This window comes from Gracilinanus agilis, chromosome 1 (assembly GCF_016433145.1).
Source record: "Gracilinanus agilis isolate LMUSP501 chromosome 1, AgileGrace, whole genome shotgun sequence".
In the NCBI taxonomy this organism is placed as follows: Eukaryota; Metazoa; Chordata; class Mammalia; order Didelphimorphia; family Didelphidae; genus Gracilinanus; species Gracilinanus agilis.
The window spans coordinates 20,480,092-20,495,491 of NC_058130.1; the positions used below are offsets into that span (position 1 = coordinate 20,480,092).

The following is a 15,400-nucleotide window of genomic DNA, read 5'->3' on the forward strand; positions in this document are numbered from 1 at the left end:
CCCGGTCCCTGCCGCGCCTCCGCCCGATGGGGACGCGCCGGCCTCCGAAGAAGCGGGCGCGAGCAGCGCGGGTCCCGTCTGGGTGGAGGTGGGTGGCGCGCACGAGCGCGTCTTCACGCCTTCCAATGCGGACATTGGGCTGCGGTTGAAGCTTCGCTGTACGCCGGGCAATGGGCAGCGCTTGGGCCCTAGCCGCGAGTTAGAGAGTGCGGGGCCCGTGGAGGCCGGCCCCGGCGCGTGCACGTTCGACCAGCGCCACCTGTACACGAAGCGCGTGAGCGGCGACGCGCTTGTGCGCGCCGTGACGTACAACGTGCTGGCGGATGTCTACGCGCACACCGAGCACTCTAGAGCCGTGCTGTACCCTTACTGTGCACCGTACGCCCTGGGCCTCGACTACCGCCTGAACCTGCTGCAGAAAGAGCTGAGCGGCTACAGCGCGGACGTGCTGTGCCTGCAGGAGGTGGACCGCTCCGTGTTCCACGACAGCCTGGCGCCCGCGCTCGACGCCTTCGGCCTGCAGGGCCTCTTCCGCCTCAAGCAGCACCAGCACGAGGGCCTCGCCACCTTCTTTCGCAGGGACAAGTTCCGCCTGTTGGCGCAGCACGACATCGCCTACCACCAGGCGCTGGCCACCGACCCGCTCCACGGGCCCCTGCTGGAGCAGCTGGCCCGCTACCCACAAGCGCGAGACCGCGTGCTCCAGAGGTCCTCGGCCCTGCAGGTGAGAGCAAGCCCGAGGGGACGGCGCAGGGCCCTCCATGGCTTAGGCCTCTACCAGGATGCTAACCAGGCCCAATGACCTCCCCATCTATCTTTTCTGACTTGACAAAAGTTGATGAATCATCTTAATTTTTTAAACCCTTAAACGGCCCCCTCTTAGAACGCATACTAAGTATTGGTTCCAAAGCAGAAGAGAGAGAGGGGCTGGGCAATGGGGATTAACTGACTTGCCCAGGGTCACCCAGCCAGGAAGTGTCTGAGGTCAGATTTAAGCCCTGGACCTCCGTCTCCAGGCTGACTCTACAGCCACTAAGGCACCCAGCTGCCCCAGAGGTGTACTTGGTGTTAGGGATACAGAAACAAAAAATGCCCCTGCTCCTCAAGGAGATTAGGTGAGGTGGGGAGCCAAGGGTGCTCACTGCCTCTTAGTTCTGCTGGGCATCTGTAGTCTTCCATGGACCTCCTTGAAGGGCAGGAACTCTTGTAGTTCATCTCTTATGGCTCAGTGCTGGGCAAATGGTAGGTACTTGCTAAAAACCCGTTGAATGAATACAGAGCTCATTGGCTTTGTGATTCTGGGCAAGTTGCTTCATCTGGCTGCAGGCACTGCCAGGAGCCTAGAGGAGTAGCCAGACTGCATTTGTCCAAGACAGCAATGGCCAAACTATGTCCGGGGCCCATCCACTGAGAGGCTACTTATAGGGAGACTTCAGTGAAATCATAGGTTCCCACCTCCTGCTCCTTTCTCTTCCCCCACCCCACAAATCACAAAAAATGGTGGCCAATTCTGTTTAGGCCTGTAAGTTCCAAGGTGGATAGGGCTGGATAGAAGGACTTGAGTGTTCTACAGGGTTCTTAATAACTTGGGGGGGCAGGTGGAGCTCAGGTGAAGAAAGGAAAGAAGGATCTCAAGAGGTCAGGAGAAGGGTTATCCAGGAAGCTCATGTAAATCCTTCCCAGACAGCTTCCTCACTAGCTTTGTTGACCATGTCACTAAAAAAAAAAAAAGGTTCACTTAACCTCTGAATCTTCTCTAAAGTGTGGATCATGGCACCTGTAGTACCTCTTACAAAGCAGTTACCAGATGGAGGTTATTACCACCAGGAAGTCATATTTCCAAAAGTCTTTTTGCCAGAAAAGTGTTCTCATTGTCTTTTAACACTTAATCTTAGCTAAGAGGTCCAGAAGCGATTCCCACTGTCATTAAGAACAAATTCGAATGGTCTAGAAAAGAGCCAAATGTCTGGAGGCCTTGGGAAGCAAGTAGAAGAAATCCTGCCTATGTAAAGCTAGCCCATCAAAACATTGTAGATGCATTTATGAGTGTGATTTGGGGGTTGGGGGGAGGACACTTAATACGTTACAGAACAGAGTGATTTGATTTTGTCTTACAGCCAGCCTTCCTAATCCTGGAAGTTTATCAACTATTTTGACTACTAAGATTTAGCCTCATAGGAGCCCTTAAATTTGAAGGTTCATTTAATGAGATCAGATTAAATTGTTCTAGTTGAATAGTCAGGGAAGTTGTATTCATATCTTGCCTGGTTTTGTGGGCCAGTGGCAAGACACTTCTCTCTAGGTCCCAGTCTTGTTTATAAAACGAGGTCCTAAATGTCCAGGGCTCTTACCCTGCCTCTGTCCCATTCTTTGAGGGGATTTGGGGGTGAAAGAAATGCTCATTCAGAACTAATAAATTCTTGGCAAGTATGATCGTTCCCCTCTTGGTCAAATGTGGCGGCATACACATGTATCAAACCCATGAGTGCTTTATTGGCTAAATTGAACACCAGTAGAGTGTGAACTGCCTTTACCTTAGATACATTACAAGATCAGTAGGAGGCTTGGAAGGCTGCTGCTGAAATAACTCACTTAGGGCCCACCCCCAAGCAGAGTAGAGGCTGGCCCCTCTGCTTTACTACCCCCTTTTTTTATTTTTAAGATGCAGCCATTAAATTCCAAGATTTCAGCTCCCTGTTTTGGTTTATTACCATGTAAATGAAGTAAAATGTTGATCCCTTGCATATTCCAGGACCAGACTCTGAAGTTGGTAACAATTCTAAGACTCTTGCTAAGGCGTTCTTGCATTATGTTCTAGGTTTCCATTCTTCAGTCTACAAAGGACCCTTCTAAAAAGATATGTGTTGCAAACACTCATCTCTACTGGCATCCAAGAGGTGAGTATTTGGGATGCATTCAAGTATTTTCCATAAACCTTATCCTTAATATTAAGTTTAGTCATTTCTGTTCCGCCCATAGAATATACTTAACTCTATCATCTTTTGTCACACACAGGTGGACACATTCGGCTCATTCAGATGGCAGTAGCCTTGACACACCTTAAACATGTGACACAGGACCTGTATCCTGGTGTCCCCGTCTTATTTTGTGGGGATTTCAATAGCACGCCATCCACAGGAATGTACAGTTTTGTCAGCACGGGCAGCATCTCTGAGGACCACGAAGACTGGGCCTCCAATGGGGAAGAGGAGCGCTGTAATATGTCCCTCAGCCACCCTTTCAGACTGAAAAGCGCATGCGGTGAACCTGCCTACACTAATTACGTGGGAGGCTTCCACGGCTGTCTAGATTATATTTTCATTGACTTCACTGCTTTAGAGGTAGAACAGGTGATACCTATGCCAACTCACGAAGAAGTTACCACCCATCAGGCCTTACCCAGTGTTTCCCACCCCTCTGATCACATAGCCCTTATTTGTGATTTAAAGTGGAAGTAGACTGGACCTGGTATGGCAGTGTTGAATCAAAACAAGGAATTCGGTTACTTAGGACATAACTTGAATCAAGGTGTACATTGTAGCCTTGACAGGCGGGGAACAGACTGACTGGACAAATGTTCACCCCACTCTGACCCACTGGCTCTGTTTTAAACAGTGTTCTTCATTTTGTGACTGCTCATGACATCCGCATGCCTCCTCTCCCTTCTTTCCTTTACAGAGGAAAGAGAACACATATATTTAAAACTGACACAAATTGGGGGATCATAGACCTTTTTTAAAATAAGTAATTTTTAAACAGGAATTAAGAGATTATTTTGTCTTTTTAAAAAATCTGAGTGATTCTAATGGAATTTCTAGACTAGTATAACTTTTGAACATAAACCACGTTTTTATAAATTAGGGGAAATATGCAGTAACCCGATAAAAAGTAAGAGTGGCCAGAGTTGAAGCATTGGAAAAGAATACTGTTGATCCCTCTGGGGGAGCCACTTTAGGAAACCAGAGCTTTAAGAAGACACTAAGTGTATTATGACCCACAGCTGTCCCACTTTCTGCCTCACCTGTCTTTAATTTTGCAGCCAACACACAGGAGCTAATAGAGCTTTGGTTTTTGATAACCCCCAGTGGGTATATTCCTTCAACCATTCCTGGTGTGGCCAGTTTAAAATTTTAGATTATAAACAAAAATTAGCATCGGTAAAAGTTCCCTATTTAACCTGTAAGAATATATAATAGATTGAATTCCATAGTTATTGGCATGCAACAGCTTCACTCTCAGCCATCAATTCTGTGTGACTAGAATGTTGGGTCTTAAATTTTATTTGAATATGACTGCAGACCACTGTTAAGGTAGGGCAGATAGAGGGTAGAACCCCTAAGAGTGCCCTGCAGAAGTGGACATAATTTATTGAATATTTTGATGTTAGAAATGTAGCTGGCGGGTTTTTCTTAATTTCTAGAACTCAAAAAAAAGTAGCAAGACTACTTAACATTTGGGGGAAATTACCAAGACTAGTTCATAAAACTAAACAGCCAAATGAGTTATAGGAAAGTACTAGATAGAGAATTCATCTCTTGCAAAACCTTAATCATGAAGCCAAATGTTTTGCTTTTTATTTGGGCCAGAGACTTCAGTTGGGGTGGCCGGGCCGGCTGGCTGGCCTGTTTGCTGTTTCTAGGATTTATTATAAGGCACTGGCCAAGCCCTTCTCTAACTAGATGTTTGTGTCTCTAGAGTTGCTTTTGCCTGTTGTTGTAGCTACTAGCTTAGGTTTCATTTTATCTGTTGTCAAAGGTACTGATTACCCTGAAGCTAGAAGGACACCAATGTCTTTTCTCTCCAGGTGGATGTAATGGTTTGATTTCTTGGTTCTACTTTTGCCATTGAGCCTAGAACCTTAACAAGCACTTTTACTTATGTTTACTGGTATTCTGTTCCTTCACTTTCTGCCTGCTGAAAGTGCTTATTTGGGGTCACAGATTCCATGGGGAGCATATGAAAGCCCTTTCCCCTCAAAACCCCTTCCTAGGGACTTTTGAGAGATCCCCACCACATTGTGATATTTAGTGGCATTTTGATCTAAATTATGGCATCTCATAACCAAGAACCAGTGTGGTATACTGGAAAGAAGGCAAGATGTGGAACCATCATCAAATGATGATGTGGAACATCAGTTCAAATCCCACCCCTCTCACTGGTCATAGACTTTTGTAGTCTAATCTCTAGTTTTTAACCTGTGATCATCAAAGATCCTATCTCTTGGGGTTGGAAAAGGTACAATTAGGTTTCTGTATCTTTGTCTTCTAAATAAAAATGAATGCAGAAAGAAGCTTAAGATGGCAGTTCCTATAGTCCTAACATAGATCACTGTAGATAAAAATGTATTGTCTGAAACATCCTCTTCTAAAAGCAAGAGGAATTAAAGCGTGTGTTGACAGGTGACCTGAAATCTCAAACATTTTCCACATTCAAAAGTGTCCATAGGTTACAGGCAGATTGGATTCTCTTCCTAATTAGCCTGGTAAACCTTCCTGGGGGTCCAACAGCTCCAGTGAGGGCAGAGCTGATGGTGGTTTGGCTTACCAAGGCTTTCCCGCTGAAGGTCCTCAGAGGTTCTCTTCTGATCAAAATTTGCATTCTATCTTCAGCTTTTTTTCTAATGGTTTATCTCGATTTCTTCAGTTTTTCTATGAAAAAACCATCAAGCTATTGTGCTATAGGCAAGAAATACAGTAAGATAAGAAATTTTCATGAAAAGCCAAGTCTATCCTAGGTACAGGAATTTCCATATGGAGTTGAATAAAAGCTCTTTATAATAGGAAGATTGACAAATTCTATATGTACTAAAATTGTGTCTTGCCATCAATGAATCAGAATACCTTATTTAAAAGGGTTCAGTAACGGTTTGTAACTTAAATATGTTAACTTAAAATTTTAAATGTGTTATTCCCACTAAATTTGATTTTTCTAGGATGGTTTTTAAATTGAATGGGGGAAAGCCTAGCAGTTCTTTCTAGGATAAACCAGGTTTTAGAACATCAGAAATTAATTGCTGTATAGGTTAGCCCACTGAACTTTGGTGGAGGAAAAAACATGAAGGTTGAATACAAGAGGTGGAAATTGGCACAGAGACAATCTACAAGCGATTCTGTTCCCATGCCACTACGAGAAAAAGAACCATAAGCCTGGTATCTTCAAGGGAATCGTGTTCCTTGTAATTCAACAGAAAGCATAGAAACACTTGGTGGGGCTGCTAAAAATGTTTGGAGATCCTCTCGTTCACAAATGGCTAAAAAAAAGAGCAGAAAACCGAAGGCTTTAAAATCAGGTCTGAGCTAAGGTAGTTACTTAGCCACTGAATCTACCCATTAATGGACATTTCGCTTTACCTGCAAAATGTGTTTACATTTGTTTTTTGGAACTGTGTATAGTTTGTCATCCATAAAGCATGCTTGGACTAGACAACCATATCTTGTTTTCTGATTTTTTACTCTTCCATTGGTTGTTAGACTTGTTTTTACTACATGGGTAAATAGTGTGGGATCATTTCCAACTCTGCTCCCTATCTAGAGGAAAAAGAGGACATGTGGCCCCATGACTTGGTTAATCTTAAAGTACCAGCTCTCAGGAAGCCTGCCCAAGTGAACTATTTACATACTTTACATCCATCAAGTTTCTTTTTGTATCCCCAGCACTTAGCACAGTGCCTGGCACCCAGAAGGCACTTAATAAATGATTATTGACCGACTTCATGTCTTTATCTTCATTGAGAACAAACTCAATGTTGGAAGGATTACATGGCTTCCCTCAAAAAAAGGCTAGGGAGATCTGCTCCATAATCCGGAGTACTTGAGCATTCCAATTGCCACATGATTCCAATCAATGGAGAGGATAGATCTCTGCTCATTGGGAAAACTAGCAAAATGTTGGGATAAACCAAAGAAGGAATCAGAAATATTTTCCCACTCTAGAAAAGCAATCCTTTTCATATAGTTTCATTTGGTCTTATCTCCTCACACCAAAATAACATTTTTATAGAGCCAGTTCGATTGTCATCTGTCATCATGATTTTAGGTCCCTACGTGAGAGGGTCTGTTGGAATGATTGGTGTCAATACAGAAGAGTAGGTGGAGTGGGTAGGATCACTTTGGAGTCAGGATCAAATCTTACCCCTGACACTTCCTACTGTTAAGACCATGACTGAGTCATTCCCCCTTAACCTTAATTATTGTAAAATGGGAAGCAGCAACAGTTATAGCTCTGCTTCTTGGGGTTGTTGGGCCCAAATGGCAGAATATGTAGCACCTTGTAAACTCTAGTTACGTGGTTATCAACTTTTTTTTTAAGCCCTCACCTTCAGGCTTAGAATCAATACTGTGTATTGGTTCTAAGGTAGAAGAGTGGTGAGGGCTAGGCAATGGGGGTTAAAGGATCTGCCCAGGGTCACACAGCTAGGAAGTATCTGAGGTCATATTGGAACCCAGAACCTCCCGTCTCTGGGCCTGGCTCTCTATCCGCTGAGCCACCTAGTTGCTCCCATTTATTAACTATTTCTCATGAGATTGAATTTAAACATCATTGATGTTTATGGAAAATAAAATTGGGGCCTTTCTCCTAAAACTGGTTCTTTTTGCATAAAGCAAACCCTTTTTAGTTAACTCTAGGTTCTTTAGCAACAGGGTATGTTCTGGGTAATCACAGAATGTATTCTGAGAGAAGTCCAGGACACTCATATTTAATGCCAGAAAATAAGAGCAGTCGAGTTTTCTGGCAATTACTCTTTGGTTCTTATTCAATATTATTATTAGTATTCCCAGCTCAGGCATATCCTCCCAAAGTTCTTCATTTCCTTCTCTTGCAGGAGGGAGAGCACAGATTCAACTGAATTCAAAGTTCTTGCATTTTGGTGGTACCTGAAAGTTGTTCCCCATCATCTCAGAGCCAGAGTAGGAAACCCAGAATTCTAGCTGTTCCCCTGGGCTAGGTGAGGAGAGGCAGCTGGGTCTGCTCTATCTAGATAAGGTTGGCTTGAACGCACTATAAGGCTAGTCCTAAAGACGCCTTTACGAAAGTGGAATTGTGTGAGCTGAGGGCAAGCTCATGCCATCCGATCTGGACACACGGGTGATCCGGGGATCTCGTTCTGTATCATTGAACTGCCTAAAAGCTGATAGCTGGGGAAACCTTCCTTGGCTAAGATAACATCATTACAGAGAACACTGGAAGGGATTCGAGTGAATTTTTCAGGCCTTGAATCTTCAGAGTTCTGGGGTGAGGCAGGCATTATTGAATTCTATATTATCGCATAATATTTTAAGTTGTAAATGCGACACATTTTCAGTTTTCATTTATTTCCTTCTTCACAATACTAAAATTCATGTTTCTGTAGCACCTCTGAGCTTTGTAAAAGCACTTGGACATTTTATATATGGCACCTTTGAAATGTGTGTGCTCGTCTCGGTTTAACTTAAGAATACTAATTCGACTTAAGAATTAGCAAGTATAAACAAAGCTGCTTCAATATTTACTTCTAATTTTTATGCGTATATATTTAGATGTATATTTAAACTCTCACCTTCTGTCTTAGATTTGATACTGTGTGATTCCAAGGCAAAAGAGCAGTGAGGGCTAGGCAAGGGTGGGTGAAGTGACTTGCCCAAGGTCACACAGCTAGGAAGTATCACATTTGAACCCAGGACCTTCCCATCTGCAGGCCTGGCTCTCTATCCACTGGGCCACCCAGATGCCCCACTCCTAATTTATATTTACTTAAGAATGCCTTCCAGACATTAACAGCAGTTGCTACCACCGAAGCAGAGCTTTCTAGTACTCTCAGTAATGAAGACCAAGATAGGATAAAATATTGACAAGGGAGCTATTAAGTAACAGCAGAGCCTGATGAGAATTCTTGGGCTTCTTTCCATGGCCCATCCTCAAGGAGGGGTGCTAATGAAGCGATCCAGTTACCAAACAATTCACAGGAAGTGGCTTCGTCTTTTGGTTCCAGCTTTCCTTTTCTCATTCATTAAACAGGCCCATCTCTGGGTAATATAGGATGGACCATACAAGAGACTTCACGGACATCTAGCCCAAGCCTCTCCTTTGGTAGATGAAGAAACATGCCTGAGTCACAAAGAACTGGTAGTTAATTAAACCACGAGGCCAGGTTCAAAAGGGGATAATTTCTGTCAAGAAAATGTCACAAGTTGGACCATTTTCATCATTCCATTTGATCTGTCAAAGTGGGTTGTTTCTGTCCCAAATTGGTTAGTTTTCTTCTGCAGAAGTCAATTTTGAGAGTGTACAGGCAAGCCTAGGCATTTGCCAGCCTGCTACTATTTGGATTGATTTGGGATTCATTTGGAATCAGAGGACACAGGTTCAGGTCTCACTCCGCTATCTACTCCCTGTAACTGTAAGCAAATCATTTTCAATTGGCTCAATTTCCTCCTTTGTAAAATAAGAAGGAAGCTGGCTTCTATGCTTCCTTCCAACAAGAATCTCTTGATTCTCTGAATATGCAATGCCCATAATATGCTCCACATGGGTAGATGAATGAATACCTAAATCAGTATATAATCATACACTGGTACTGGGCACCTACTGTATCCTATTGGAGACCTGGTACGCCACCAGTAGAGGCACGCACTGCCCCAAAAGACTTTGCGTTCATTTTTTTTCTATGGCTTATTAAGAGATCCTTGATTTCTCCATCCCCACTGAGTTTTAGAAGCCTCCGTGCTAGTGGTCCAGAAGAAATCTAGTCTAGTGATCATAAACAAAAACCTATAAGTAGATAAAAATCAACATTCCTGAGTAAGAATGGGCTCAGAGTTAATATGGGTAAAGGAAAAGAGGAGCAATTAATCCAAAAGCGAGACGGAAGAATGAAAGCAATGCTCCCACTAAGCTTTTATAATTTTACAAGACTGATAATGGTACAAGCTCGAGCTTACACTTGATTCCTTGTAAGAGGCTAAGTGAGGTCCTGATGGAAATAGCCAGGTTGACTCATGTATTCCAAAGTCAGTTCTTAACATCTCAAAATTAGCAGCAATTATGTTGAACAGAATAGCTGGGGTTACACAACAATAAAAGTATTTAGTAAATTTAATCTCTTTAAGATGGCTAATACAAACCCACTAAGGGCTGTTGCTTCTGAAAGACCATCTTCAGTATTGAATTAGGGAAATGGCCATCTTTTGTCAGTCACTGATTGGACTACACGAAGAAAAACATTTCCTTGGAAAACTAGTGTTGGCCTTTATGGAGAGAGTGCCCTCCCTCAAAGTAAGCAGAAGATCCCGAAAGTTGTTAATCTGTTGATTTATTTCCATTTTATAACCATGATAACATTTAAAAATAGCCTGTCTCATTCCGCATTTTTTCCTTTCCTGAAGAAAGTGGTTTTAAAAGAATTTGCAAAATCTTACCTAGTTGTCTGGGTTTATGTTAAGTAAGTAAAACAGATGAAGGACTTAGGAATTGTGGTAAAATCCCTGATTTCTACTACTTGATGTGTGAAAGCCTCCGGGTTAATCACTTGAATTATCTTTGGATAAAATGGGTGCATAATCAAGCTGACTTGATTCCCTCAAAATAGAGGGAGTAAAGCTAATGCTTATACACTCCAGTACTTGGAAGTATGTGTGAAATGTTCTTTACTGCTAGTGTACATAGGTTTAGCATCTTGAATTTAAACAGGCAATAAAAGCTAACTTTGTAAGCATGTAGAATTCCTATGAAATTTCTCTAATGTCAGTGTCATAGTTATTTTTAATTCCCCTTCCCTAAATGGCTGCCATGAAGTGTCAAGTAAATCCATAACGATAGCTATTTATGGGAGACTCAAGTTTATTTACGCTCTGTATTTATATGTCCTACCCAAGTCTGTGATGTCTACAAAAGTTGATGGCACAAAACAATAAAAACCTTTTTGAGAAAAGTCATCCTAAAAGGCATGTAAGACATTTTTATCCTTCTGCAAACAGGGGCCACGTGTGTCTAAACATCTGTAGTCAGAGGCCTTTAGTTCAAATTCTGAGGCTCTGACCCTTAAGAACAGTTACTCCCTCTGCTCAGGGCTTGGTTTCCTCCTCTAAAATGAGGGCTTTGAACAAGACCTTCAGGTTTCAGTCTGGGACCCACCCGCTGTCTCACCAGCGACAGAGGGAGAGTATCTGGTGGCCCACTAAGCAGACCAAAGCCGAGACAAACGACATCCACGCAGACGCCATCCCTTTGAAGCACTCCTTGCTGAATCTCAAACTCGTGCCCACCGTTCATTCCAGCCCTGCTGGAGCAAGTCATCCTCTACGCCATCTCCAAGGGCCACCCTTCCCTCCCCCAGGGAAGCCCACCCCCATTTTAGAATACTCTTGAGGCACACATCTGGTTTACATGGAGTCAGCATAGGCTGGTTCTGCCTTTTAGGGCCAAGCAACAAGAGAAATCGAATCCTCGCAGCAGACCGTGATCAGAATAATCCCTTTTATCGCCTCCTTTCTCTGTCCTAAACAGCCCCATTCGGCCCAGTCCTGAGATAATTCTTCTTTGCCTTCTCCCTCCCCTCGTAGGTGTCACTCGAGCAACATTAATGAAGGGCTAACCATGCCGGGCCTTGCTGAGGACACGAAGGCCAAAGCGCAGTCCCTGCCTTCAGCGAGATCTCAGGGTAACGGGGAAAGTAACGGTACTTCACCGGAGATACACGAGGGGACGAAGGTTATCTGCAAGGGAAAGGCTGACTGCACTGGGTGGGACTGCAGCAGATCCCTGAAGGAGGCCAGGGTCCCTGAAGGGGCTCAGGGGGCAGCGGCTACTGGGCATGGGGGATGGCCAGTGCGAAGACGGAGAGCCACGCGGGCCAGTGAAATGATTGCAGATTGCATGAAACCGTCAAGTATAAAAATACTGCAGACAGGAAGGGAGCTTAGATTGGATCCCGGAGCCAAGGGAGCCCCCAGCACAGGAGGGGGAGGTCAGGCCTAGGCTTTGGGAAAACCACCTCGGCAGCGGAGCGAAGGGCAGACCTGAGGCAGAGAGACCCCATCGAAAGCTCCTGGGCCAGAGAAGAGACGACCTGAGCCGGGGTGGTGGCTATGCGAGTGGAGCGAAGGGGCCAAGAGGCTACGAAGGGAGGAATGGCAGGATTGGGAGATGGACTGGATGTGGAGAGCCCGAGTGCGTGGGAGAAAGACAGTGACCTCAAAGGGAAGTCTGGAAGGTGGGATCTGTGGGTGGAAATGTTGGGTATGAGATAAGAATGTTTGAGAGGTCCCAGAGGCAGCTGGAGATACACAACTAGCACAGGGGAGAGATTGGGCCTAGATATCAAAATCACAGATATGGTCCCTGAGCCCATGGGGGACGATGCAATCACCAAGTGAGATCGTCAACTCAGGGAAAAGGGAGATGAAAAAAGTGGGGGGGGGGGGGAGTGTGACCCTGGGTAAGTCACAACTCCAGTTGCCCTTGCCACTCTTCTTGTCTTAGAATTGATACTAAGAAAGTAGGGAGTTTAAAACAATGAAAATTTATACAAGGAAAATGGCACAGAAACAAAATCTGGGTACACATGTGTACTTGTAACAACTTGAAGGAAGCAGCTAGGGGACTCTGGATAGAGCCAGGCCTAGAGATGGGAGACCCTGGGTTCAAATCTGGCCTCAGACATTTCCTAGCTAGGTCACCCTGTGCAAGTCACTTGACCCAATTATCTAGTCCTTACTGCTCTTCTGCCTTGGAACTGATACATGGTATTGACCCTAAGAAGGAAGATGAAAAAGTTTTCAAAAATAAAGTAAACAACTTGCTGGAGTCAAAATCCAAGTTATGGGACAAGATTGACATTACAGCACACAAAGAAATTTCTTACCATTTTAATTTCAAATAAAATATTACATGAAGTTAAAAATATGGTGGCACTTCCCAGCAAAGAAACAGAATAATCCCCTAAACAAGGCTCAACAGAGACTTGATTCTGTTATGAACAAATAATGGCTTGTTAATCAGATGGAGAAGAGAAGGTGGATGACTGTTCTAGGCTTGGATCTGCACCTGAATGGGAACTGTTAGAACAAAATCTCTGTTCACTTTTCCTAATATTTGAAAACTAGCCGTAGGAATATTAAGAGTTAAATTGTGCCATAACTGTGTTTGGACAGCATTTTATGCCAAACAATTGTTTCCCATAATAGGGGATGTCACACAAACCTCTCACTGACAGTGACCAAATCCATCATCTGTACTTTTCTCACTGTTCCCATGAAAAGGGTCTGGAGTTAAATCTCCATGCCTCGACATTTTAAAAAGAAACAAGTGGTGCTTTTAGGAGTTTAAATTAAAAATATTCTTTCCTCCACCTCCAGGAAGGCAGCCTGGGTACATTGCTCAACATTTTCAATTTTTGCAAAGGCCTTCTTGTCCAAGCCCCTTTATTTTACAGATGAGGAAATGGGCCCAGAGAGAGAAATGTCTTGGCCAAGGTCATGCGAATGATAAGTAGGGATGGGATTTCAGCTCAGGTTCTCTGATTCACCTAATCAAAATTCACCTAACCAAACCAAGGTTCAAATCTTGCCTCAGACACTTCTTCACTGTGTGACCCTTGGCAAGTCATTTAACCTCAACTGCCTAGCTCTTACCAGTCTTTAGCCTTTGGACTGATATTTATTACCATTATAAAAGAGAAGCTAAGAGTTAAAAAAAAAATGTGAAGGAAGGGGGCCTAGCAGTACCAGATATTAAACTACTATCAAGCAGCAGTCATCAAAACAATATGGTACTGGCTAAGAGACAGAAAGGAGGATCAGTGGAATAGACTTGGGGTTAATGACATCAGCAAGACAGTGTATGATAAACCCAAAGAGCCCAACTTTTGGGACATGAATCCACTATTTGACAAAAACTGCTGGGAAATTTGGAAAACAATATGGGAGAGATTAGGTCTAGATCAACATCTCACACCCTACACCAAGATAAATTCAGAATGGGTGAATGACTTGAATATAAAGAGGGAAACTATAAATAAGTTAAGTGAACACAAAATAGTATACCTGTCAGATCTGTGGGAAAGGAAAGATTTTAAAACCAAGCAAGAGTTAGAGAAAATTACAAAATGTAAATTAAATGGTTTTGATTATATTAAGCTAAAAAGCTTTTGTACAAACAAAAACAACGTAGTCAAAATCAGAAGGGAAACAACAAATTGGGAAAAAAATCTTTTTAACAAAAAACTCTGACAGGGGTCTAATCACTCAAATATACAAGGGGTTAAAGCAATTGTATAAAAAATCAAGCCATTCCCCAATTGATATATGGGCAAGAGACATGAATAGGTAATTTTCAGGTAAAGAAATCAAAAGTATCAATAAGCACATGAGAAAGTGTTCTAAATCTCTAATAATTAGAGAAATGCAAATCAAAACAACGCTGAGGTATCACCTCACACCTAGCAGATTGGCTAAAATGAAAGAAGGGGAGAGTAATGAATGCTGGAGGGGATGTGGCAAAATTGGGACATTAATGCATTGCTGGTGGAGCTGTGAACTGATCCAACCATTCTGAATGGCAATTTGGAACTATACCCAAAGGGCTATAAAAAAATGCCTGCCCTTTGATCCAGCCATACCATTGCTGGGTTTGTACCCCAAAGAGATCATAAACAGACTTGTACGAAAATATTTATAGCTGCGCTTTTTGTGGTGGCAAAAACTGGAAAAGGAGGGGATGTCCTTCAATTGGGGAATGGCTGAACAAACTGTGGTATATGCTGGTGATGGAATACTATTGTGCTAAAAGGAATAATAAACTGGAGGAGTTCCAGGCGAACTAGAAAGACCTCCAAGAACTGATGCAGAGCGAAAGGAGCAGAGCCAGAAGAACATTGTACACAGAGACTGATATACTATGGTAAAATCGAATGCCATGGACTTCTGAACCAGCAGCAATGCAATGACCCAGGACAATTCTGAGGGATTTATGGTAAAGACGCTGCCCACATTCAGAGGAAGGACTGCAGGAGAAGAAACATATAAGAAAAACAACTGCTTGAACGCATGGGCTGAGTGGACATGATTGGGGATTTTGATTCAAAACTACCACACCAATGCAACTAACAACAATTTGAAAATGGGTTTTGAGCAATGACACATGTTAAAACCAGTGGAAATGTGCATTGGTCATGGATGGGGGGAGACCGGAGGGTGAAGGGGAAAGTAGGAGCATGAATCATGTAATCATGTTAAAAATGAATATTAAAAAATGTTTAAAAAAAACAAAACTACAGCAGTGAGAAGCTCTAAGACATCTGGCTGGAGGTAGATTTTTCCAAACATCATTAAAATAGTTTTGTAAAAATGAACCCTTCATACAGAGATAAGACCCATTTAATGGTGGATTTGAGTCAAATTTTTTATTTTTAAAAAATGTGCCTTTT

At 43.1% G+C, this 15,400-nt stretch overlaps 1 protein-coding gene across 1 annotated transcript; it reads left to right on the forward strand.

Annotated features, from left to right (window-relative positions):
* Nucleotides 1-7: 7 nt before the first annotated feature.
* On the forward strand, nt 8-3,458 carry PDE12 (phosphodiesterase 12; the record flags this gene model as incomplete). Its single annotated transcript, XM_044656799.1, has 3 exons — nt 8-724; nt 2,819-2,897; nt 3,016-3,458. Coding segments are annotated over 3 exons (1,239 nt in total), but the record flags the coding sequence as incomplete, so codon positions are not given.
* Between the last annotated feature and the right edge of the window lie 11,942 nt (nt 3,459-15,400).